At 47.2% G+C, this 24,851-nt stretch overlaps 1 protein-coding gene across 2 annotated transcripts in view; it reads right to left on the bottom strand.

The window, feature by feature from the left end:
• Window positions 1-530: 530 nt before the first annotated feature.
• The window catches only part of LOC119968860 (protein tyrosine phosphatase type IVA 2-like), a 122,238-nt gene continuing 97,917 nt past the window's right edge, over window positions 531-24,851 (bottom strand). For both annotated transcript variants that reach the window (XM_038801752.1, XM_038801761.1), the window contains 3 exons: window positions 17,473-17,603; window positions 8,430-8,504; window positions 531-4,462 (listed from right to left, as the gene is read on the bottom strand). In XM_038801752.1, coding sequence (XP_038657680.1) covers window positions 4,351-4,462; window positions 8,430-8,504; window positions 17,473-17,603 — 318 coding nt within the window. In that variant the 3' untranslated portion in view covers window positions 531-4,350. The remainder of the gene's footprint in view (window positions 4,463-8,429; window positions 8,505-17,472; window positions 17,604-24,851) is intronic.

Genomic DNA, 24,851 nt, shown 5'->3' with positions numbered 1-24,851 from the left:
GTAGATTTTATGCTGAAACACTATTCCAGAAAGACTGCACCCCTTTGGTCTACATCGGAGTTAAACCAGCTCACGTTGATCAGTTTTTTGTAAAATGGTAAAAAAAATGAATATATTTGAAACATAATTGTTAAAAAAAAAAACTGGTACTTCTGTAAAGCTTACACATCAACTGGGCATGTATAAATGGTCATAAAAATTACAAGATCAGTGGAACTGAAAGATTCAAGCCAGCAATGAACAGTGCCAAGCTGCCATTTTAAAGGCAACACTTTCTGCTTGCCTCAAATCACACAAAAGACATCTATGATCTCTCAAGATGGCCAAATCCAACAGGATCAAGTTTCAGATTTGGTAACTATTCACTTCAACTTGAATTTTTCCATGAAAGTGAGAGATAATTTAAAAAGAAGTGCAGTCTTTCTCAGACATAAATCACTCTTTAATAGTTCATCATAATGTTAATTTTGAAATGACAGAAAATTGATTCTATATCCCAGTTTGAAATAGCGACAGACTGCGCATTCATGTAATCATTTCACCCTTGGTATTTATTTTAGCATTGAAAAGTGCAAGTCTGGTAACATCGAAGTCCACGAGAAAAATAAATGTGCACGGTTTTAATTATTGGAATAAAGCTCTCAGAAGTCTCTCAAAAAGAATCTGTATCTGGATATTTCTAACATTGGCCGGTGCTTGCAGCACATGGTTATCAGCATCAGTCCAGTACTCCTACTGGTCCATCACTAGTCTAGATTTCTTAACTCAATTATACTCACCAAGCCAAATATCTGAAATATCTGCCAAACTGAGGTGTGTATGAGCAAATCAGATGTCCGGTAAATGTATGGAGTCAAATACGGAAAAAAATCAGTTTCAGACTGGAGAAAATAATCTTCCGAAAAAGGTTTGGAGCGATTTGCAAATGTAATTAGGCTATCTCTTCACCTTCAGAGCCTCAACAAATTTTCAATGTACGTAATGCAGGTTACTATCAACTCAGAACTAACTACCGTACCAATCTTCCCTGCACAACCTCGAGGGAACAAGGGGACAGCTGCTCAAAGTTACCCTCTCTAAACAGAAGGCTTAAGTAAATACAAATACAGGGAGTCTTGAAATTTTCTTTCTAAATACAGGCTATATTTCTCACACAAGAGATGGATTGGATGACCAGGTCACATCATCAAACATTCTCTTGGATTAAAAACATGAAATTCCCTCTCCTCCCTTGAACGTTTAATTAAACTAATTTCCTTCCTGATCTCTTAGATTTACCTGGGATAATGGTTTGGCCTGAAAACATCCTGTCCCACATCAGCCTAGAGCAAGTGTACTTTATAAAACCCGGGAAGACCACCTTATTGGCTTCTCCACAATCCCTTGACTCAACCCGACAACACAAATTGAGATTACCACATGCTAAATTGACACTTGGCTTTGCCTGATGGCCAAAATTCTTACCTACAAGCTAAACTAAGCTAGATGTTGCAACATGCAGCAATGCCGTGTCAAAACAGCACACTGGTTACAAAGCAATCCAGGGTCCCCGAGTAATGCAAACAGAGCCACTAGATTCATTTCAGGAACAAGTAGTTCAGCTGTTTCAAGTCTAAATGCTTATCAACAATGGTTCATAAATGCAGTTAACTAACTACTGTTGATCATTTGCACTGGTATGATTTTATTGTGTGTGGCTTAAAATATTTAGGACAATGATAGAATCAGAATTCTGACATTCATTTGTGCTGCAATTAAGGCATAATCTTTTGAATGCTTTTTTGGAGTTGGAAATCACCTAAAAAAAAATATAAGCTAAGCAATCCATTCTCTGTGACATACAATTAAGAATTTTTAAAAGTATAAAATTGGTTTAGATAATTCTGCATGTGCCTCTCATGTAATATGGGAAAATGGCATATCATACCAGAATTTTTTATAACCATTATTCCAAGGTTAAGTTTAACCTAATCAAAAATGATGATGTGGTGATAGTGGGGATATTGGTTGGGTTGGTCAAGTTTAAAGCATTACAGGATCATACACATTACAGGATCATACTAGATGGACTGGCAGAGTTAAAAATTAGCCAGGTTTTAGCTGATATAACCGGTGTGTGCCAGTTACACAGCTCTTTCCTGTTTAGTCACACACTGGAAAACACAGATAACTGCAACATGAGGGTGGCAACAAAACAGTTCCTCTAAGTAGGTCCAGTTACCATTAAACATTTGCTGTGTACTTTCAGGGGATTTAAATTATGTTTCTCACCAACATGTGCTGCAAGCAAACAATTTGTGGCTATCGGATGGCAGCAGGGGGCAGTGTGTGGGGCCCTTAAAACGTTTAACAACAGGAAGTTCTGTGCCATTTAACGTAACAGGCATTGCTCACTTAATATTGTCAGCAAATCGCAGCTGGACTCCACATTGACTGAAAAGTGTTGAAGGATGACACTAAAATTAGTACCCACTAAAATGAGAGAGATAATTTTCTTCAAAATTATGCAAAGGTTGTGCATTGATATGGAGCGTCTCTGTGGCAACGATGCAGACTCTTGCAAAAACTACATCTGTGGAATCAGAAACAACCCAACTGAAAGTGTAGAACTCTTTACCGGAGCAATAATTCTGGTCACCATTAAATTGGCATGTTTGTTGTCACTCATTTAGTACCACACAAGGTGCTTATCCAGAGATAAGTTTGAAACAGTTTTTAAAAAGTGACACCAGAAGAAAAATGATGAAAAGAAAGTCATAATTCAGGTGAATGTATCGAGTACCAGGCTAATCATTGAACAAAAAGTGCCCGCCCCTCTAAACTAATAGCTACCTAGGAGACAATTACATTTTTCATATCTGCCATCTCAGGAATTTCCTGCCCTTCCTCCACCCTTAAAAAGTGAATAAAAATTAAAATAAGCCTTCACTCTTCGTTTTATAAAAGAGCTGAAAATTGTGTTATTACAAGAAAAAAATGCAATGAATTGACATTTCGCATGTTTGCGAGGGGCTTAGTACTAAACCCAAACAAAAAAATCCAAAGAGCAAACTTTCACTGGGGACAATTGAGGACTGTGAAAAAAATAAGAGCATGAAGCAGATTTGTCTTTGCTGCAGATATGCTTTACAATTCTATGTAACACTTATGGCCAGAAGTTAGACAAACATCTGCATTTTTCATTTAACCATTTTCCATCTCATTAAATATCTGCCTTTACTCACACTCTTTGATTCTTTCCCCAGCAGGCTGGCTAATCCAGGCAAACCGCATGTTTTTCTGACTGGCAATCTAATATTCTTCTGCTTTCCCCCATTTTCTATTTATAATGAGTTACTAACAATGGTAAAACAGACTTTGCTGTGGTATCATTCTTCTGCCGTCAGGTCCACAAATAATACTCAGAGGGACACGTTTCTAGATCAAGAACCCCCGCAAAGGTTCTGTTTACCAGTCACTGACTAATGCATGCATCCATCTGTTATGTGGGTTCCACAAAAGCAGACACAGGAGCCATAGTGGGCGTGGCCATTTACCCTTTCGCTCATTTACTGTTTTCCTCTGCCATTCAAGCCTTGCCCCATTAAAATACAGTATTGGGAAACATTATGGAGCAAATTGGCTGGGAGAACGAATCTATCACAGTAATATTGGTACACACTTTGGAGCATTTGTCACTAATGGAATGCAAACCCAATAACTGGAGGAATACTAATTTGCACACATCTTGGGAAATGCCTTGTGCACGTGGCAGACTGTCACTGCATGCGGGTTCTAAAGAAAAAAAACTTTAAAAATGACATACACATGCTCCGCTTTTCTGGATGAAAAATTGGTAGATTAGAAAAACCTGAAATACAGATGTTCATACTGCTATTTAACAAAAAAAACCTAAGTATTACACCAAAACAAAGAGTTTATTCTCTAAGATTGGCATTGCTCATCTCTGGAAATCAAATACAATACAATTACAGTGCCAATTCCATCTTTATTTTGCCTACCTGCTGTAACCAGAGGAATAAACTATTGCATTGAACCATATCCTCAGGAAGTCTTTGTGCAATGCAAGTGAGGTCTACAAAGTGAGGTGACAGCGGGGCTTTGCACAGACATAATCTTATCCTCGTTTTTACAGAGGCAGTGAATTCTTTCTATACAGACCATTTTAAGATGCAACACCTCCCTGATAAGATCAATCATATGAAAAATACACAATTCCTTCACCACAAAGACAGATTTCTTTTTTTTTTAATTCACTCCAAGATTGACGATCCTGACTTCACCGAGTGCGAATATATCTCAATTTCTGTGTTTGCGTCACCAAGGTATCTACAGTCCAGGGGCAGATTACTACTGGATGCAGCAGCTCGCGCTGTTAGTGGCTCTGAAACGCAAACGCAATTTTGGCCGATATTTCTCGAGGTAAAGTAGTTGCTTTGAATTAAAAGCTCCACGCCTTTTCCTGAAATGGAGAAAGAACGGAATGGTTGAGTTTTAGTGGATCCACGCATTTAAAACAAAGATCAAGTGAATGTCCGTATTAATAGTAACTCACATTTTTCACAAATGTCTTCCACTACTCGTGTCTGACATTTTCCTAAGCAATAATGGACTTTATGGTGGTCTGTTATTTTATTTCACAGTTGACAGCTTCCATTAGTAAGACACATGGGAGACCGCAGCACTTATTTTCACAGCTCTTTTTGGAAAAGGCTTAGAACATTTTCCCCAGAGGCCTGCACTTTTGTATTTTTCAATTGGCTCTTTTGCTGCTGCTACTGGAGTGCAGGACCTGTAGCTGGCAATGGAATCTGCTCTAGCTTTAAATGGGAGTCAGCAGAATGAGGGAGCTGGACAGGAGTCTGATTTGATAATTGGGCTAACTCTGCGGGCAATGTTTTTAAAAAAAAATATTTTTATTGGCATTTCCCATATTTATAAACAGTTGTATCTATACACACATCACATTTTTCTTGCCTGCACTAATTTCCTTTATTATACAGAGGGGTTTAGTTTGTCCTGCGTTTAACTGACCCTACGTGTATTTCGTTGCCCTCTGGATCGGTCTATGGTTCCTCCCCCTTCCCCATTGTCCGCCCTCTGGCTTCGGCTGTGCTTTTCTTTTATTTTCCGGGCAGAATGGAAAAAAAAGGGGCTGCCCCCCCCACCCTCATTTCTCGTGGTTTCCCCACCTTCCTTCCACCTCCCTCCCCCCAGGTTGTGCAGTCTTTTGGTAGCTCATCTATCTTGCTGTTTTTTAAAAATTCTTATTAGGTTACTCCTCGTTGCTGGCCTCAAACAGGTTTTGGAACAGACCGACAAACTGCCCCCAAGTATCCAGGAAGCCTTCCTCTGACCTTCGGGTGGCGTACTTAATCTTATCCAGGTGGAGAAAATCCGAGATGTCAGCGAGCCAGACTGCAGCTGTATGTGGTGCTGTCAATTGCCAGCTGAGCAGGATTCTCCGGCGTGTGATTAGGGAAATGAAAGCGAGGACGTTGGCCCCCTTCCCCATGTGTAACTCTGGCTGCTCCGATACCCCAAAGATTATTACTCTTGGGCATGGCTTCACCCTCACCCCCACAACCTTGGACAAGGCTGTCCAGAATCCAGCAGGTTTGGGACAAGCCCAAAACATGTGGGTGTGGTTGGCCCCTCTGGCACTGTTCACATTTGTCCTCCACCTCCGGGAAAAACCTGCTCATTCGGGTTCTGGTCAGGTGCGCTCTGTACACCATATTGGGCTTAGCCTTGTGCAGGAGGAGGTGGAGTTCACCCTGCTTAGTACTTCGCTCCAAAATCCCCATCCTACCTCTGTACCCAGTTCGTCCTCCCATTTTTGTCTGGTCTCGTCCAGTGGAGTCCGGGCTCTGTCCAGTAGCTGCCCGGATATTTTCATACATAGCCCCCCCCCTTCTCGTTGCTTGTGCCTATCAGGTCCTCTAGTAGTGTGGTTTCTGGTGCCCCTACTGTCTCTTTGCGAAGGAAGTGTTTTATTTGGAGGTGTCTCATTTCCTGCCCTTTTGCTAGCCTCCACTTCCTCCTCAGTTTGTCTAGTGTCGCCAGTCTGCGCCCTACGTAGAAGTCCCCGACTGTCAATGTGCCCCCGTCCTGCCTCCATCTTTTGAAGGTGGTATCCAGCATGGCTGGGGGAATCTGTGATTGCTGCATATGGGAGCCATGGGGGACATTTTGGTTATCCCGAAGTGTTGTCTCAGCTGGGTCCACGTTCTCAGCATGACCGCTACCACTGCGCTCGATGTGTATCTTGTTGAGGAGGATGTGAGTGCTCCAGTGGCTAGGGGCCATAGAGTCGCTCCTTTACAGGATGCCTCCTCCATTTGTACCCAATCTTTGTTGGGTTCTTGTACCCATCCCCTCATTCTTTCTGCCGTTGCTGCCCAGTGGTCGTATTGTAGGTTTGGTAAGGCCAAGCCCCCTTTGATTTTCCTTCTTTGCAGTGTCTGTTTGGGAATTCTTGGGTTCTTCCCCCTCCCCCTCCACACACACACACACACAAACACCATGATTAGACGGTCTACATTTTGGAAAAAGGCCTTGGGGATGAAGAAACAGGAAGAGGAACCTTGGCAGTACCTTCATCTTGGTGGTCTGCACTCTCCCCGCTAGATAGAGTGGGAGTGAGCCCCACCTTTGAAGGTCTCCTCTTACTTCCTCCAGCAGGCTGGTCAGGTTCCACTTGTGAATTGGTGTCCTGTCTCTGGCTAACTGGATCCCCAGGTAGCGGAATCTGTTGTGGGCTGTTTTGAACTGGAGCCCCTCCAGCTCTCTCCCTTCCCTGTTTGGGTTCACTGGGAATGTCTCGCTTTTGCCCAGGTTAAGTTTGTAGCCCGAGAAGGTTCCAAACTCTTTCAGTATTTGCAGTATTGCCTTCAGTCCCTCCTGTAGCTTCGAGACATAGAGGAGCAGGTCATCTACATGGAGTGAGACTCTGTGCTCTGTCTCCTCTCCGGATTCCCTTCCAGCTTTTCGCGTCCCGCAGGGCTATCGCCAGGGGTTCGATCGCTAGCGCGAACAAGAGTGAGGACAGGAGGCAGCCCCGTCTTGTTCCTCTCTGCAGCTCGAAGTATTCAGAGCTGGTGGTGTTAGTTCGGACGCTCGCTTTGGAGGCGTTGTACAGGAGCCTCACCCAGGCGGTGAACCCCGTTCCTAGCCCAAACCGTTGCAGTACCTCGAGGAGGTAGTTCCATTTGACTCTGCCGAAGGCCTTTTCTGCATCCAGGGAGACGATCACCTCTGGTGTTGTATGATTCACATTCCGTCAGGTATTTATCTTTTTTGTGGCCTGCGCTAGCGTGGGGGGCAGGGTGCCCCTTGCCAGTGAGTCCGCAAACATATTCCTTAAGTGTGGGGCTAGGACTGGGGCAAATCTTTTGTAGAAGTCCGCCGGGTCCCGGTGCCTTCCCCGCCTACATGGATCTGTCTTCCCCCACAACTGGTAGTTCCAGTCCGTCTAGGAACTGTTTTATCCCCGCACCCCCGTTGGGGGGTTCGGAGGCGTACAGTCCCCGGTAGAAGGTCTCAAATGCCCGATTAACCTCCTTTGGTTCTTTTACAGTCTGCCTCTGCTCTCCTTTACCTACGCTATTTCCCTTGTGGCTGCCTGATTTCTCAGCTGGTGAGCCAATAGGTGGCCAGCCTTGTCTCTGTGTTCCTAAAAGGTCCCCGTGTCTGGCGGAGTTGGTACACTGCTTTCCTAGTGGATAGCAGGTTAAAGTCCATTTGCAGCTTTTTCCTCTCCGCCAGCAGCTCTATGGTCGGGGCCTCGGGGTATTTTCTGTCGACTTCCAGGATGGAGCCACCAGTTGTTGCCTGGCTACCCTCTATTCCTCATCTCTGCTTGCCTTGTAGGCTATGATCTCTCCTCTAATCACGGCCTACAGTGCCTCCCAGAACGTGGAGGGTGAGACCTCCCCGTTTTGGTTGTTACCAATGTAGTCGTCTATGGCCCGCGATGTTTTTTGACAGAAAGCCTTGTCGACCAGTCGGTTCGTGTCCAGCCTCCATATGGGGCACTGGGCAAGGCCTGTCTCCAACCTCACATCCATATAGTGTGGAGCGTGGTCAGAGATAACGATCGTGGAGTACTCCTTTCCCGTGATCCCTGGAAGCACCGATTTGCCCACTGCAAAGAAGTCGATACGGGTGTATACCTTGTGTACTTGTGAGAAGTATGAAAATTCCTTCTCTCCCGGGTGCTGGAACCTCCATTAAAACTAGCATGAAGGATGAGCAGTTAATTCAGCATTAAGATTGGGTCAAAACTCAGAACTTTGTGGCATGCACAGCTCAGTTCCACAATAGGCAGCCCACTGAGGCAACTGGGAAAACTGTTCAGCGTGCGCCATCACTACCCATAGACAAAATATAAAAAACATCTGTACAAATAATGGAGATACTTTACTTACTGCCGTATGAACTGAACAGCATCTTCATACTTCATTCCAGATTCAATCAATGCTAGTGCAACAAGCACTGGAGCTCTGCAGTGCAAGAAAATTGATAAATTGAATAATGAGTGCTGGTTTAGGAAGGCTACAACTTTTTGTGCACCATTATTTGTTGTACTTTTAAACAGAATCTGAAAGGAGAGAAATAAATAGGAGCAAAAAAAGTGATTCAGCACACTACACCATAGGTCTTCCATTACAGTAACCAACCGCAGATGGTCTTGCTTCAAACCAATATTCTGACTTGTTTCGTATACATGTTAAATGCTATAAAAGATGAAGTGTCATATTGCTTATATTTTAAAAAATTAATTGACAGGATGTGGGTGTCACTGGTTAGGCCATCATTTATTGCCCATCCCTATTTGCCCTTCAAAAGGTGGCAGTGAGCTGCCTTCTTGAACCTCTGCAGTCCCTGGAGGTATAGATACACCTGTTAGGGAGGGAATTCCAGGATTTTCACCCAACAGTGAAGGAATGAGGATATATTTCCAAGTCAGGGAGGAAAAGCAGAGTTTGGATTTGACAGGAACAATTTTAACTTCTTTAGAGTCATAGAGCTTTACAGAACAGAAAGAGACCCTTTGGCCCATCGGGTCTGCACTGGCTATCAAGCACCTATCTATTCTAATCTAATTTTCCAGCAATTGGTCCATAGCCTTGTATAGAGTTTCAAGTGCCAATATAAATGTTTCTTAAATGTTGTGAGGGTTCCCGCCTCTACCTCCCTTTTAGGGACAGAGTTTCAGATTCCAACCCTCTGGGTGAAAAATATTTTCCTCAGATCCCCTCTAAATCTTCTACCCCTTATTTTAAATCCATGCCTCCTGGTTATTGACCCTCTAAGAAGGGAAATAATTCCTTCCGACCTACCCTATCCATGTCCCTCAATGGTTTGCACCTCGATCATGTCCCCATTCAGTCTTCTCTGCTCTAAGAGAAACAACTCCAGCCTAACCAGTCTCCCTTCATAGATGAAATGCTCCTGCCCAGGCCACATCCTGCTGGATCTCCTTGACACCCTTTCGAGTGCAATCACAACTTTCCTAAAGTATGGCAACCAGAAATGCACACAATATTCTAGCTGTGGCCTAATGGGAATTTTATACAGCTGCATCATAACCTCCCTGTTCTTATATTCTATATCTTGGTTTACAGGGGCTGTTTAGCTCTCAGGGTTAAATCGCTGGCTTTGAAAGCAGACCAAGGCAAGCCAGCAGCACGGTTCGATTACCGTAACAGCCTCCCTGAACAGGCACCGGAATATGGCGACTAGGGGCTTTTCACAGTAACTTCATTTGAAGCCTACTCGTGACAATAAGCGATTTTCATCTTTTCAAAGGCAAATATCCCAGGTGCCTTCTTAATTACCTTGTCTACCTGTCCTGCAGCCTTTAGGGATCTTTGGACATGCACCCTAAGGTCCCAATGTGCTTCCTAGTGTTCTACCATTCATTGAGTATCCCCTTGCCTTGTCAGTCTTCTCAAACTGCATCACCTCACACACGTTTCAGGGCTAAATCCCATTTGCCACTGTTCTGACAAGCCTGTTAATATAGTCATGTAATCCAAGGCTTTCCACCTCACTGCTTACCACATCACTAATTTTCGTATCATCTGCAAACTTACTGATTATATTCACCCCCCCCCCCCCACGTTCACATCAAATCAATTAATTGTTTCGCTTGCCTACTGAATATCTAAGTATCACTTTTGTTTTATTTTTTAACGAGGGAGACTTTGTTTATTTTATTTGTTTAGAGGCTGCAAACATCACAGGCAACATTTATCTCCCACCCCCAATAGATCTCGAAAAGGAGGCAGTGAGCCGCTTGTCTTGAACCACAGCAGTTCCTGAGGTGTGGGTACACCAGTGAAGGAAAGGCAATAGACTTCCAAGTCAGGATGGTCTGTGGCTTGAAGGGGAGCTTGCAGGAGGTGGAGACTAGAGATTTGGAAGGTGCTGTTAGGAGGCAACATAGAAATATTCTTTCCCCGAAAAACTCTCCCAGGTTACACTAGCACGTTTTTCCTTCTTAGCCCAACTGGGTTGCCTTCTTCCCCTACAAATGAGGACAGCTGGTACTTTATTGCATTCCTTCAATTCAACACAACAAACTTTACCCCCATCACCATGAATTTAAGCTGTCACTTCTAACCCTCTACCTTTTCCCCTGCCCAAAGTTTGCAACCTCTCCTCCTCCTTGCTATCCACTGTGCAGACACATTGCCCCCTACCTCCAGGCTGTGCTGATACTGCCGCCTACCTCCAGGCTGTGCTGACACACTGCCCCCTACCTCCAGGCTGTGCTGACACACTGCCCCCTACCTCCAGGCTGTGCTGACACACTGCCCCCTACCTCCACGCTGTGCTGACACTCTGCCCCCTACCTCCAGGCTGTGCTGACACACTGCCCCCTACCTCCAGGCTGTGCTGACACACTGCCCCCTACCTCCAGGCTGTGCTGACACACTGCCCCCTACCTCCACACTGTGCTGACACTGCCCCCTACCTCCACACTGTGCTGACACACTGCCCCCTACCTCCAGGCTGTGCTGACACACTGCCCCCTACCTCCAGGCTGTGCTGACACACTGCCCCCTACCTCCAGGCTGTGCTGATACACTGCCCCCTACCTCCAGGCTGTGCTGACACTGCCCTCTACCTCCACACTGTGCTGACACACTGCCCCCTATCTCCACACTGTGCTGACACACTGCCCCCTACCTCCACACTGTGCTGACACTGCCCCCTACCTCCAGGCTGTGCTGACACACTGCCCCCTACCTCCACACTGTGCTGACACACTGCCCCCTACCTCCAGGCTGTGCTGACACACTGCCCCCTACCTCCAGGCTGTGCTGACACACTGCCCCCAATCTCTACACTGTGCTGACACTGCCCCCTACCTCCAGGCTGTGCTGACACACTGCCCCCTACCTCCACACTGTGCTGACACACTGCCCCCTACCTCCACACTGTGCTGACACTGCCCCCTACCTCCAGGCTGTGCTGACACACTGCCCCCTACCTCCAGGCTGTGCTGACACACTGCCCCCTACCTCCACACTGTGCTGACACTGCCCCCTACCTCCACACTGTGCTGACACTGCCCCCAATCTCTACACTGTGCTGACACTGCCCCCTACCTCCACACTGTGCTGACACTGCCCCCTACCTCCAGGCTGTGCTGACACACTGCCCCCTACCTCCAGGCTGTGCTGACACACTGCCCCCAATCTCTACACTGTGCTGACACTGCCCCCTACCTCCAGGCTGTGCTGACACACTGCCCCCTACCTCCACACTGTGCTGACACTGCCCCCTACCTCCACACTGTGCTGACAATGCCCCGTACCTCCACACTGTGCTGACACTGCCCCCTACCTCCACACTGTGCTGACACTGCCCCCTACCTCCACACTGTGCTGAGACACTGCCCCCTACCTCCAGGCTGTGCTGACACTGCCCCCTACCTCCAGGCTGTGCTGACACTGCCCCCTCCCTCCAGGCTGTGCTGACACACTTCCCCCTACCTCCACACTGTGCTGACACTGCCCCCGACCTCCACACTGTGCAGACACACTGCCCCCTACCTCCACACTGTGCTGACACACTGCCCCCTACCTCCACGCTGTGCTGACACACTGCCTCCTACCTCCACACTGTGCAGACACACTGCCCCCTACCTCCACACTGTTTTGACACACTGCCCCCTACCTCCACACTGTGTTGACACACTGCCCCCAATCTCTACGCTGTGCTGACACTGCCCCCTCCCTCCAGGCTGTGCTGACACTGCCTCCTACCTCCAGGCTGTGCTGACACTGCCTCCTACCTCCAGGCTGTGCTGACACACTGCCCCCCACCTCCACGCTGTGCTGACACACTGCCTCCTACCTCCACGCTGTGCTGACACTGCCCCCTCCCTCCAGGCTGTGCTGACACTGCCCCCTACCTCCACACTGTCCTGACACTGCCCCCTACCTCCACACTGTGCTGACATTGCCTCCTACCTCCAGGCTGTGCTGAGACACTGCCCCCTATCTCCACACTGTGCTGACACTGCCCCCTACCTCCACACTGTGCTGACATTGCCTCCTACCTCCAGGCTGTGCTGACACTGCCCCCTACCTCCAGGCTGTGCTGACACTGCCCCCTACCTCCAGGCTGTGCTGACACTGCCCCCTACCTCCACGCTGTGCTGACACTCTGCCCCCTACCTCCAGGCTGTGCTGACACACTGCCCCCTACCTCCACGCTGTGCTGACACTGCCCCCTCCCTCCAGGCTGTGCTGACACACTGCCCTCTACCTCCACACTGTGCTGACACTGCCCCCTACCTCCAGGCTGTGCTGACACACTGCCCCCTACCTCCAGGCTGTGCTGACACACTGCCCCCTACCTCCAGGCTGTGCTGACACACTGCCCCCTACCTCCAGGCTGTGCTGACACTGCCCCCTACCTCCACACTGTGCTGACACTGCCCCCTACCTCCACACAGTGCTGACATTGCCCCCTACCTCCACACTGTGCTGACACACTGCCCCCTACCTCCAGGCTGTGCTGACATTGCCCCCTACCTCCACACTGTGCTGACACTGCCCCCTCCTTCAAGGCTGTGCTGACACTGCCCCCTACCTCCAGGCTGTGCTGACACACTGCCCCCTACCTCCAGGCTGTGCTGACACACTGCCCCCTACCTCCAGGCTGTGCTGACACACTGCCCCCTACCTCCAGGCTGTGCTGACACTGCCCCCTACCTCCACACTGTGCTGACACTGCCCCCTACCTCCACACAGTGCTGACATTGCCCCCTACCTCCACACTGTGCTGACACACTGCCCCCTACCTCCAGGCTGTGCTGACATTGCCCCCTACCTCCACACTGTGCTGACACTGCCCCCTCCCTCCAGGCTGTGCTGACACACTGCCCCCTACCTCCACACTGTGCTGACATTGCCCCCTACCTCCACACTGTGCTGACATTGCCCCCTACCTCCACACTGTGTTGACACTGCCCCCTACCTCCACACTGTGCTGACAATGCCCCCTACCTCCAGGCTGTGCTGACACACTGCCCCCTACCTCCACGCTGTGCTGACACACTGCCCCCTACGTCCAGGCTGTGCTGACACACTGCCCCCTACCTCCAGGCTGTGCTGACACTCTGCCCCCTACCTCCAGGCTGTGCTGACACTCTGCCCCCTACCTCCAGGCTGTGCTGACACACTGCCCCCTACCTCCACACTGTGCTGACACTGCCCCCTACCTCCAGGCTGTGCTGACACTGCCCCGTACCTCCACACTGTGCTGACACTGCCCCCTACCTCCACACTGTGCTGACACTGCCCCCTACCTCCACACTGTGCTGACACTGCCCCCTACCTCCAGGCTGTGCTGACACTGCCCCCTACCTCCACACTGTGCTGACACTGCCCCCTACCTCCACACTGTGCTGACACTGCCCCCTACCTCCACACTGTGCTGACAATGCCCCCTACCTCCACACTGTGCTGACATTGCCCCCTACCTCCACACTGTGCTGACAATGCCCCCTACCTCCACACTGTGCTGACACTGCCCCCTACCTCCACACTGTGCTGACACTGCCCCCAACCTCCACACTGTGCTGACACACTGCCCCCTACCTCCACACTGTGCTGACAATGCCCCCTACCTCCAGGCTGTGCTGACACACTTCCCCCTACCTCCACACTGTGCTGACACTGCCCCCTACCTCCACACTGTGCTGACACACTGCCCCCTACCTCCACACTGTGCTGACACACTGCCCCCTACCTCCACACTGTGCTGACACTGCCCCCTACCTCCACACTGTGCTGACACACTGCCCCCTACCTCCACACTGTGCTGACACACTGCCCCCTACCTCCAGGCTGTGCTGACACACTGCCCCCTACCTCCACACTGTGCTGACACACTGCCCCCTACCTCCACACTGTGCTGACACACTGCCCCCTACCTCCACACTGTGCTGACACTGCCCCCTACCTCCACACTGTGCTGACATTGCCTCCTACCTCCACACTGTGCTGACACACTGCCCCCTACCTCCACACTGTGCTGACATTGCCTCCTACCTCCACACTGTGCTGACACACTGCCCCCTACCTCCACACTGTGCTGACACACTGCCCCCTACCTCCACACTGTGCTGACACACTGCCCCCTACCTCCACACTGTGCTGACACTGCCCCCTCCCTCCAGGCTGTGCTGACACTGCCCTCTCCCTCCAGGCTGTGCTGACACACTGCCCCCTACCTCCACACTGTGCTGACACTGCCCCCTACCTCCACACTGTGCTGACACTGCCCCCTACCTCCACACTGTGCTGACAATGCCCCGTACCTCCACACTGTGCTGACACTGCCCCCTACCTCCACACTGTGCTGACACTGCCCCCTACCTCCACACTGTGCTGACAATGCCCCGTACCTCCACACTGTGCTGACACTGCCCCCTACCTCCACACTGTGCTGACAATGCCCCGTACCTCCACACTGTGCTGACACTGCCCCCTACCTCCACACTGTGCTGACAATGCCCCGTACCTCCACACTGTGCTGAGACACTGCCCCCTACCTCCACACTGTGCTGACAATGCCCCGTACCTCCACACTGTGCTGAGACACTGCCCCCTACCTCCAGGCTGTGCTGACACTGCCCCCTCCCTCCAGGCTGTGCTGACACTGCCCCCTACCTCCAGGCTGTGCTGACACTGCCCCCTCCCTCCAGGCTGTGCTGACACACTTCCCCCTACCTCCACACTGTGCTGACACTGCCCCCGACCTCCACGCTGTGCTGACACACTGCCCCCTACCTCCACACTGTGCTGACACTGCCCCCTACCTCCACGCTGTGCTGACACTCTGCCCCCTACCTCCAGGCTGTGCTGACACTCTGCCCCCTACCTCCACACTGTGCTGACACACTGCCCCCTATCTCCACACTGTGTTGACACACTGCCCCCAATCTCTACGCTGTGCTGACACTGCCCCCTACCTCCAGGCTGTGCTGACACTCTGCCCCCTACCTCCAGGCTGTGCTGACACTCTGCCCCCTACCTCCACGCTGTGCTGACACTGCCCCCTACCTCCAGGCTGTGCTGACACTGCCCCCTACCTCCACACTGTGCTGACACTGCCCCCTCCCTCCAGGCTGTGCTGACACACTTCCCCCTACCTCCACACTGTGCTGACACTGCCCCCGACCTCCACGCTGTGCTGACACACTGCCTCCTACCTCCACACTGTGCTGACACACTGCCCCCTACCTCCACACTGTGCTGACACTGCCCCCTACCTCCACGCTGTGCTGACACTCTGCCCCCTACCTCCAGGCTGTGCTGACACTGCCCCCGACCTCCACGCTGTGCTGACACACTGCCTCCTACCTCCACACTGTGCTGACACACTGCCCCCTACCTCCACACTGTGCTGACACTGCCCCCTACCTCCACGCTGTGCTGACACTCTGCCCCCTACCTCCAGGCTGTGCTGACACTCTGCCCCCTACCTCCACACTGTGCTGACACTGCCCCCTACCTCCAGGCTGTGCTGACACTGCCCCCTACCTCCAGGCTGTGCTGACACTGCCCCCTACCTCCACACTGTGCTGACACTGCCCCCTCCCTCCAGGCTGTGCTGACACACTGCCCCCTATCTCCACACTGTGTTGACACACTGCCCCCTACCTCCACACTGTGCTGACACTGCCCCCAATCTCTACGCTGTGCTGACACTGCCCCCTACCTCCAGGCTGTGCTGACACACTGCCCCCTACCTCCACACTGTGCTGACACACTGCCCCCTATCTCCACACTGTGTTGACACACTGCCCCCAATCTCTACGCTGTGCTGACACTGCCCCCTACCTCCAGGCTGTGCTGACACTCTGCCCCCTACCTCCAGGCTGTGCTGACACTCTGCCCCCTACCTCCACGCTGTGCTGACACTCTGCCCCCTACCTCCACGCTGTGCTGACACTCTGCCCCCTACCTCCACGCTGTGCTGACACACTCCCCCCTGCCTCTCCACTGCACTTTTATTACCGTTATATTTCCTCTTCTCCTTCATTTAATTTGAAATGAGAAAATGTTTAAAACGCAACAACCCTAAAAAAAGTTACATTTCTCCGGTTGAAGAGCTGGATCCCATATCTTTCTGATTCAACAATTGGATTTGCACATTAGGCTTTCGTGTATTTGTTGTTATTTTTTTCCAATAAAAGCAGAGGAATGTGTGTATCTCATATCACAAAGCAAAATGGTCGTCAGGGCCATTCTTGAACGGTCAGCTTTTTGGAAGCAACTGTTGGACTTTGCCAGTTCACTAGGTTGGCATGTATGCTCACCAGGATAAATGGGGTTTACATTAAACAGGACAGGAACAGATGATTCCCTAACTATTTAAGTTTCATGAAAAGTGGATGGTGCCAAAAGCCAAATAAACGTATGTAATGTTAAACAGATGTGCAAAATACGTAGGAGATCACAGGATTAAATGGTAACTCAAGCAAAAGCACAAAGAAAATAATGAGGACGACATGCAAGCTGGGTGTAAAAAACTTTGATCTGTTTTGGACTTTTGATGGAAACAATGAGAATATAGCTGGCCTCCAGACTGTAGTCTGTAATCAAATAACCGGTAATAAAAGAGAAAGTATTTGTTGTTAATTTCTTTTGCACATGTTTTAAAAGTCAAAGGAAACAGCTGCATTTTTTTTGTGATAACGGAACCAAAATAATTCCTGGCAACTTTTATTTTGGGGCAAAAAAATTATTCATGGGGCAAAAATATTATTCATTGGGCCACAACTGGATAAGGCTATCATCTTCTTGGCGTTGACATGCGTTACAAGCTGACCTTGTCGCATTCATCTTTTTACACCTATCCATGAAACGTCTTTGGACGTTTTGTTATATTAATGCCACTACAAAGATTTAGGTTATAGTTGTAATCGAGTCTCTTTCTTACCGTCCCAGTCCTGCCACACAGTGCACAGCAATACAACATCCTGGCTCATTATGGAATCTCTCTCGCAACAGATTCAACCAATCATCCACAATTTGAGTGGGAGGTGGGGCGCCATCATCAAAAGGCCAGTCCTGAAACAGAACACAATTGAGAGATATATACAGCAGAACTAATATGGTACCATATTATAGCCTGCCCAAGCTTTTTGCTGGTCTACATTCAAGATGACAAGGAACAGAATGCAGTATGCTTGGAGTAAACACTATGTAACACTAAACCATTATGAAGGCAAAATGTTCTCAACAATTGTTAACGAGTAGACATATCAACCAGTGACAGTTGGAAGCATCTTCTACTGAATGGCCTATAGTACTGAATGGCAAAGGAGACACCAGCACACTTCTCTGTCAATCACTCCTTATTGCCGTACTACATATTTTAGAAACTGTCAGCTGGAATTAATCTGTAAAGAAAGTATTTTTCTTCAGAAGGTTCCCTATGTGCCATCAGGAAGATGAGAACTCTTCATTCAGGAACACAATCCATAATCCACTATTTATGCATTGACTGAAGAGGAACCTGATAAGTACAATACACTTAAAGTTTACACAAAGGTCAAAGAGGGGCCTCATTCGCGTGTGACATCAGTTTATGCAAAAACTATTTTGAATGTCCTGAAGACTGTTGATATTCCCAACAAGCTACTATTTTCCCCGCTTCCTCCTGCCACCCTCCCCACAGAAGTGTAATGGCCGTAATTATTTGTGAACCAGCACATCATCAGTGTAAATATAGCATGCCACTAACCTCAACTGCAGAATTTTGCAAAGAATTTGCATAACCAGTGTCACATGGGTGGCTGGGGGGGAAACGAGAGGGAGAGAAGAGCAAAAGAGAATCTCTCTGCTTCACCAAGTCAGCCACATGAGCCCATTTTAGATCAACCCTTACCCTGCCAAATAACAGGAACTCAGCAAAGTCACACAGCGAGAATCCTCACCCTGCTGAATAAACAGGAAGTGCACACCATTTCAAAAACAATGAAGCTTCAGCTTTAAAATAAAAACACAGCAGCAATTTTAGACAACAGATAGTCACTGTTCAACAGCACTAGAAACAGACCTGTCAAAATCACTCAATCGAGCAGACAACCATTCCCTTGGGTTTAAAGGTCTGGTACTTAAAATGTACATGGCTGCATCTTTTCCAAGGTTTTCGTAAAACCAAATGCTGGGTTGCGTTTTTTTCCTTTTTCTTTTTTTTCCAAGTTTTCTTTTTCTTTCTCTCCTTTCCAGCTTAAACGCCTCATTTCAGCTTTTCACCACAACTTGCTGCTCATCACGTTACACCCTTACCATCTACTGTGTCTTCATGTACCACTTGATGCTCCAGCCTAAATTCTGTTCCAAGCTGTTCTTCATTTCTATTATTAAACCCTTCCCTAATGGAGATGGTGTATACCAACTTTGTCCTATTGGAGCCACAGCTTGGTCATGGTTTATTGCAAGACTCATGGTTAACCATTATGGTTTTCAGTGAATCAAACCCAAATCTACCACTGGATTCAACTTAGCATCCAGACATAGATGACTAATACTTTGGGATACTGTGTTAGGATCAGAAAGAATCAGTGTTGGTCAGAATCTTCACAAATCCCTATCCAGGAAAATGAGTGAACAACACAATACACTCTAAGCAAGAGGGACCCTCAAGGCCATAGGCTTATCTCCATGTGAAATTTGAAAAAGGGCCAACTGTTTAGCATCACAACTTGCTCCAGGTTTAACCATACACTATTCCACAAAGTATTAATAGAACACAGAAAAATACAGCACAGAACAGACCCTTCGGCCCACGATGTTGTGCCGAACTTTTGTTCTAGATTAAGAACAAAGTAATCTATACCCCATCATTCTACCGTAATCCATGTACCTATCCAATAGCCGCTTGAAGGTCCCCTAATGTTTCCGACTCAACTACTTCCACAGGCAGTGCATTCCATGCCCCCACTACTCTCTGGGTAAAGAACCTACCTCTGACATCCCCCTATATCTTCCACCATTCACCTTAAATTTATGTCCCCTTGTAATGTTTCACCCGGGGAAAAAGTCTCCGTCTGTCTACTTTATCTATTCCCCTGATCATCTTATAAACCTCTATCAAGTCGCCCCTCATCCTTTTCCATTCCAGGCAATTAATGCTGGCCATCATTAGCTGTCCATACCAGACATGATCATTCATTCATTGAATCCCAGTCACAGTAATGTGTGCCAAGCAGAGACACATTATCAAAAGGTATGGCAAGCAAAATCCAAAGAAGGGCAAATACTAAGTGGCTACCCTCACAGGTTCAGCAAAGATATAGCACAGATACAATGGGGTGCATGACACCTTTCTTTGGATCTACTTCCCAGGAGTTACGCTAGTAGAACTCTCCTACTGAGCGTCTCAAACAATAAATCATGCAGAGTTATGCTCCCAAAGCTGCAGTGCAAAGGACCTTTGTGTAAAGTATCAATCATTGTAGGTGCATGACCAGTGCCCTGAGGCTTTTGGACAAGCATACAAATTGTTAGGATATATTGCTAAGATGATTAAATATAAATTTGATTTGGTCTTTGTAGAAGGTCTTAGGAGAGTCTGGGCATTCCACTCTGGACAGGCACAAACTTCAAGGATATTGAAATTTATTTAAAAAATCTGCTTCTGCAGGATTTTAGAGTCAGCCCACGTGGACAGGCTATTGAAGTTCAACATATTGCCGAGATTAGGGAACAAGAATAAGTTATCCAAGCACAGGACTAGGTTAGAAAAACTAAATAATGCAAATATTGTAAATCTAAAATAAATACATGAGATGCTAAAAATACTTTGCAAGTCAGGCAGCATCTGTAAAACTGGAAAGAGTGTTATGTTTCTGGTCAAAAACCTGAACTATCTTCTTCAGCTTCAGGCAGCTGCCAGGGGAGAGTTTGTGACGCGGAACAAAAACAATCTCTTTCATCTTTCCAATATCTAATTGGGGAGATTTCTCGTCATCAAATGGTGGTGGACAAACAGTCTGGCGATTTGGTGGCAGGGTCAGGAAGGTGGTGTCATGGAGAGATAGTATGAAGATGGGAAAAAGGTAGGGGAGGGATTCAGGATAAATGCTTACGGGACATTAAAGGTAACAGTGCAAGGGACAGAAAAGAAGCCATCGCAGGTCAGGATAGCTAAGATAAAACCAGGTAAGTGCAGTTCCACCCAGTCCGACAATGTTAGAGGCACGCTGTAAAAGAATCTTGCCATCAATTTAAAAAATATACATTTTATGGAATGTGGGTGCCACCAGCTTGGACAGCATTTATTGCACATCCCTAAATGCCCTCGAGAAGGTAATGGTGTGGCATCTTCTTGAACTACTGCAGGCCATGTGGTGCAGCTACACCCACAGGGCCTGCAGTAAGGAAGGGAAAGGCTGCAGACAGCTAGAGGACGGTGGAAAATACAGGACAAATCGACCACCTCATCATTTATCCTCTGCTTTTGTATGTACAGCTCAATACTGACCAATTTTATAGGCTTTAAATTAGAAGTATAAAAGATGGCGGACTCTGTCAACACAGATAGTCAGAAGGACAAAGATGCAGTCACCCACCCAATTGTTCCCTCTAAGGAAGGAAGCAGTCTTAGAGCTAAAGGTTATTTTAAAGTTTTAAGCAACAAGCCTAACTGACCTAGCAAAGCAAAATAAAAGGGAATAAAAATACAGCACTCAGCAATCTCAATTATAAATAAATTCCAACTGTCAAGTTTCTCTTTCTACAGAAAACAGAATAGATGCCTCCAGAAGAAAATTCAGAGGAATTAAAGCACAAGGATTTTTTTCGCTAACAGGATGTTCAACTAGTTATGCTCATGTAGAAAGGCAATGAAATCTACTTACTGAAGGACTTTAAGGGCCATTAGCACTACCATTTAGTTCATATGAGGCATGGGATACTGAAATGCAATATAAGTTACATACAATATGTTCAAAAAGTACAAACAGGTCGAATCGAGATTTTCAGTGGGGAAATGAGATCAAGTCTGGTTTGGGTTCATATTCGACCAAGCATGTCCTGTATTTGCAGAATGATTTTTAAATGAATTATAACCTCCTGTTAGTTTGAGTCAATGCAACACTAACAGCATTAAATGTGCAATAAAAATAGAACCAATAGGTACAGTTGCTGTGAGAACGGTTCCAGGTATCATTTACACTGTACGCCAATTCAAACTGGGCAAATACAACCACTCTTGGATTCAGGTACAAAGACCGCTCTGTGACACCCAACCAGGAAAGAGAACACTACGACTATTTAAAGTGCTGGCATAGAGCCAACATAACAAAGAGGCCCTCAAAGTCTGTTTACTAGTTACATGGCATTACGCAGGTACAAATTACATCCTGGTGCTGAGCCTTCCACTGACGCACTGGATTAACGGACACATTTGTGGGGCGACAAAGTTGTTTTATAGGATAGGGGGCAAGAAAGAAAATCAAATTTTGAACAGTTATTAGGGCTGAAATTGCATAGATTTTTAAGTTGGTAAAGTTAATACAACATCAAAACTACACCTAGAATTGAAGTAACATCTCCAATTCTCTCCCCACCCATTTCTTTCTTGTTCTGTCATCTGTCGAACAGCATGTTTCCACTCGTCACATTACTCATGCCACCCAATCATTTAGTGAATCTTAAGAGGATATGTTGGCAAGAACAAAAGCACATTTGATTACTTAAATCTCATTTCCTTCCCTCCATCACGAGAAGTACTTAACTTGCAATGAATTTGCGTTAGTGCAAAAATATTTTCTTGAACTATATATTTTAGATATACCATCAGTATTCTGACCAATCACCACCATGCCGGCACGCACACCACTTCTTCCTTCCTTAAACCTATTATTCCTGTTCCAGAATTTAAACCCCCACAAGCCCAGCTGTACAATATTGAGGATCTCCTGTGGTTTTGTTCACAAAGTCGAAGAACATGCTGAAGTGTGATGCCTAATGTATAAACACTGAAGTGTGAAGCTGATGAGAAATAAGCATCGTGTACAAGACATCCAAATACATCAACAGGTTTACTCAAGCAGCACACATGGCAAATCATAGATATGTTATTTATATTTCTAGGTGTACATGTTGTCTTCTTGTTCTCAATCCATTTTTGTTTTTTTGCCACTGTGGTGTTTTTTTTCTGCACCCGACTTCTTTTTTATTTTAATAATGTTTCTTCAATTTTTCTTCTTTTTGTCAATGGGCGATGTAGGTGGCTGGGGTAAGAGATCTGCCCAGAATATCACAACAGTAAGAAACAATGAAGGAGGATGCCATTCCCATTTCCCCCCCAAATCTATTACCCCAGTTGCAGCTCGTCTCAACCTATCGTGGGCTAAAGGGCCTGTTCTGTGCTGTATTTCGCTATGTTCTATGACCTGCGTTCACCCCATTAATCAGCATCCCACAAAACCTCTCTCCTCATCCCATGGCTCCATTCTTATATTACTACCTCATTAGTTTGCTCCATCCTGCCTGCAACCCACTTGCTGCTCACTTCCCAATATTCATGGTTGGTATCCCAGCAGTTGGAACCAAAACAAAACCCGTGGCAGGTCTGACAGCACCTGTGGAAAGAGAACAGAGCCAACGTTTCAAGTCTGGAAGACTCTTCATCAAAGCTCTATACAAGAGTTGGAAACCAAGCCCATTACTTTTTAAAACACTTATTGTGCTTTTAATTTATTTGTATGCAGGCTGCTTCATCAGCTGCTTCTAGGCATGTTCGTGCTCCTCACCAGATTGGCCTTTAAAGCATTTATAATGTATCTGCGAACATCAAATTATCAAGTGTTTAAAAAGTGAATAGCTGATAAAACTAAATTGGATCAGTAGACCCATCAGCTCTTGGGAGGAAATGGGCAGGCCATGCTTTGTACAGTCAGTAAACTTGAGGCACAGGAGGTTAAGCAGACAACCAAACTGGCTAGGCAACAACCTAGGGAGAGGGATGAAATTGATATAACCAAGTCCAGGGCAGTGAGAGCGAGAGGTGGTGGCTGGCATGAGAAGAGCAAGCAGCAAGTGAAAGTGAGAATTTAACAAAGGTTTCATCGAGGAATAACAGCATCCAAGACTGGAAGAACAAGCCAAAGAACAGTTTGAAAATTACCATCTAAACAGTACCAAACCCTGATAAACAGTAAGTGCACATTAGACACCCGACTGTTAAATAACTATGATAATCCCAGCCCAGACCCCAACTTTGGCTAGGATAACAGCACAGTAGCACAGTGGTTAGCACTGTTGCTTCACAGCACCAGGGACCCGGGATTGAATCCTGGCTTGGGTCACTGTCATGCGGAGTCTGCACGTTCTCCCTGTGTCTGCGTGGGTTTCCTCCCACATGTCCCGAAAGACGTGCTGTTAGGTTATTTGGACATTCTGAATTCTCCGTGTACCCGAACAGGTGCCGGAATATGGCGACTAGGAGCTTTGCACAGTAACTTCATTGCAGTGTTCATGTAAGTCTATTTGTAACAAAATAAATCAAGATTGTTAAAAAAGAAACTCCAATTTCATTAAAATAAATTTAATGTACCCAATTCGTTTTTTTCCAATCAAGGGGCAATTTAGCGTGGCCAATTCACCTACCATGCACATCTTTGTGTTGTGGGGGTGAGACCCACGCAAACACAGCGAGAATGTGCAAACTCTATCCGGACAGCGACCCAGTGCCGGGATTGAACTTGGGTCCTCAACGCAGTGCCGGGATTGAACTTGGGTCCTCAACGCAGTGAGGCAGCAGTGCTAACTACTCCGCCACCGTGTCGCCCCAGAAACACTAATATTTTATTTTCATTTTGTAAGACTGCGAGGGAAGGATACCTTCTCCATTAGTGATTTCACGCAAAATAGGGATATGGTATATTAAAGCAAACTTTCACAGAATCCTACAGTGCAGAAGGAGACCATTCGGCCCATCAAGCCTGCACTGACCTTCTGAAGGAGCACCCCACCTAGAGCTCACTCCCCTGCCCTATCCCTATAATCCCACCTAACGTTTTGGACACCAAAGGGCCCAAGGGACAATTTAGTATGGACAATGTACCTAATCTGCATATCTTTGAACTGTGGGAGGAAACCAGAGCGCCCAGAGGAAACCCATGCAGACACAGGAAGTAAGTGCAAATTTCACAGTCACCCAAGACTGTAATTGAACCTGGGTTCCTGGTGCTGTGAGGTAGCAGTGCTAACCACTGTGCCGCCCCACTTTCTTACTAACACTATATTAAAATATCATTATCACACAGGAAAATAGCGTACAATTACCACTTAAACAATGCTAAT

Source organism: Scyliorhinus canicula, chromosome 1, assembly GCF_902713615.1.
Source record: "Scyliorhinus canicula chromosome 1, sScyCan1.1, whole genome shotgun sequence".
NCBI lineage: Eukaryota > Metazoa > Chordata > Chondrichthyes > Carcharhiniformes > Scyliorhinidae > Scyliorhinus > Scyliorhinus canicula.
This window is presented reverse-complemented; position numbering and strand designations above follow the sequence as displayed.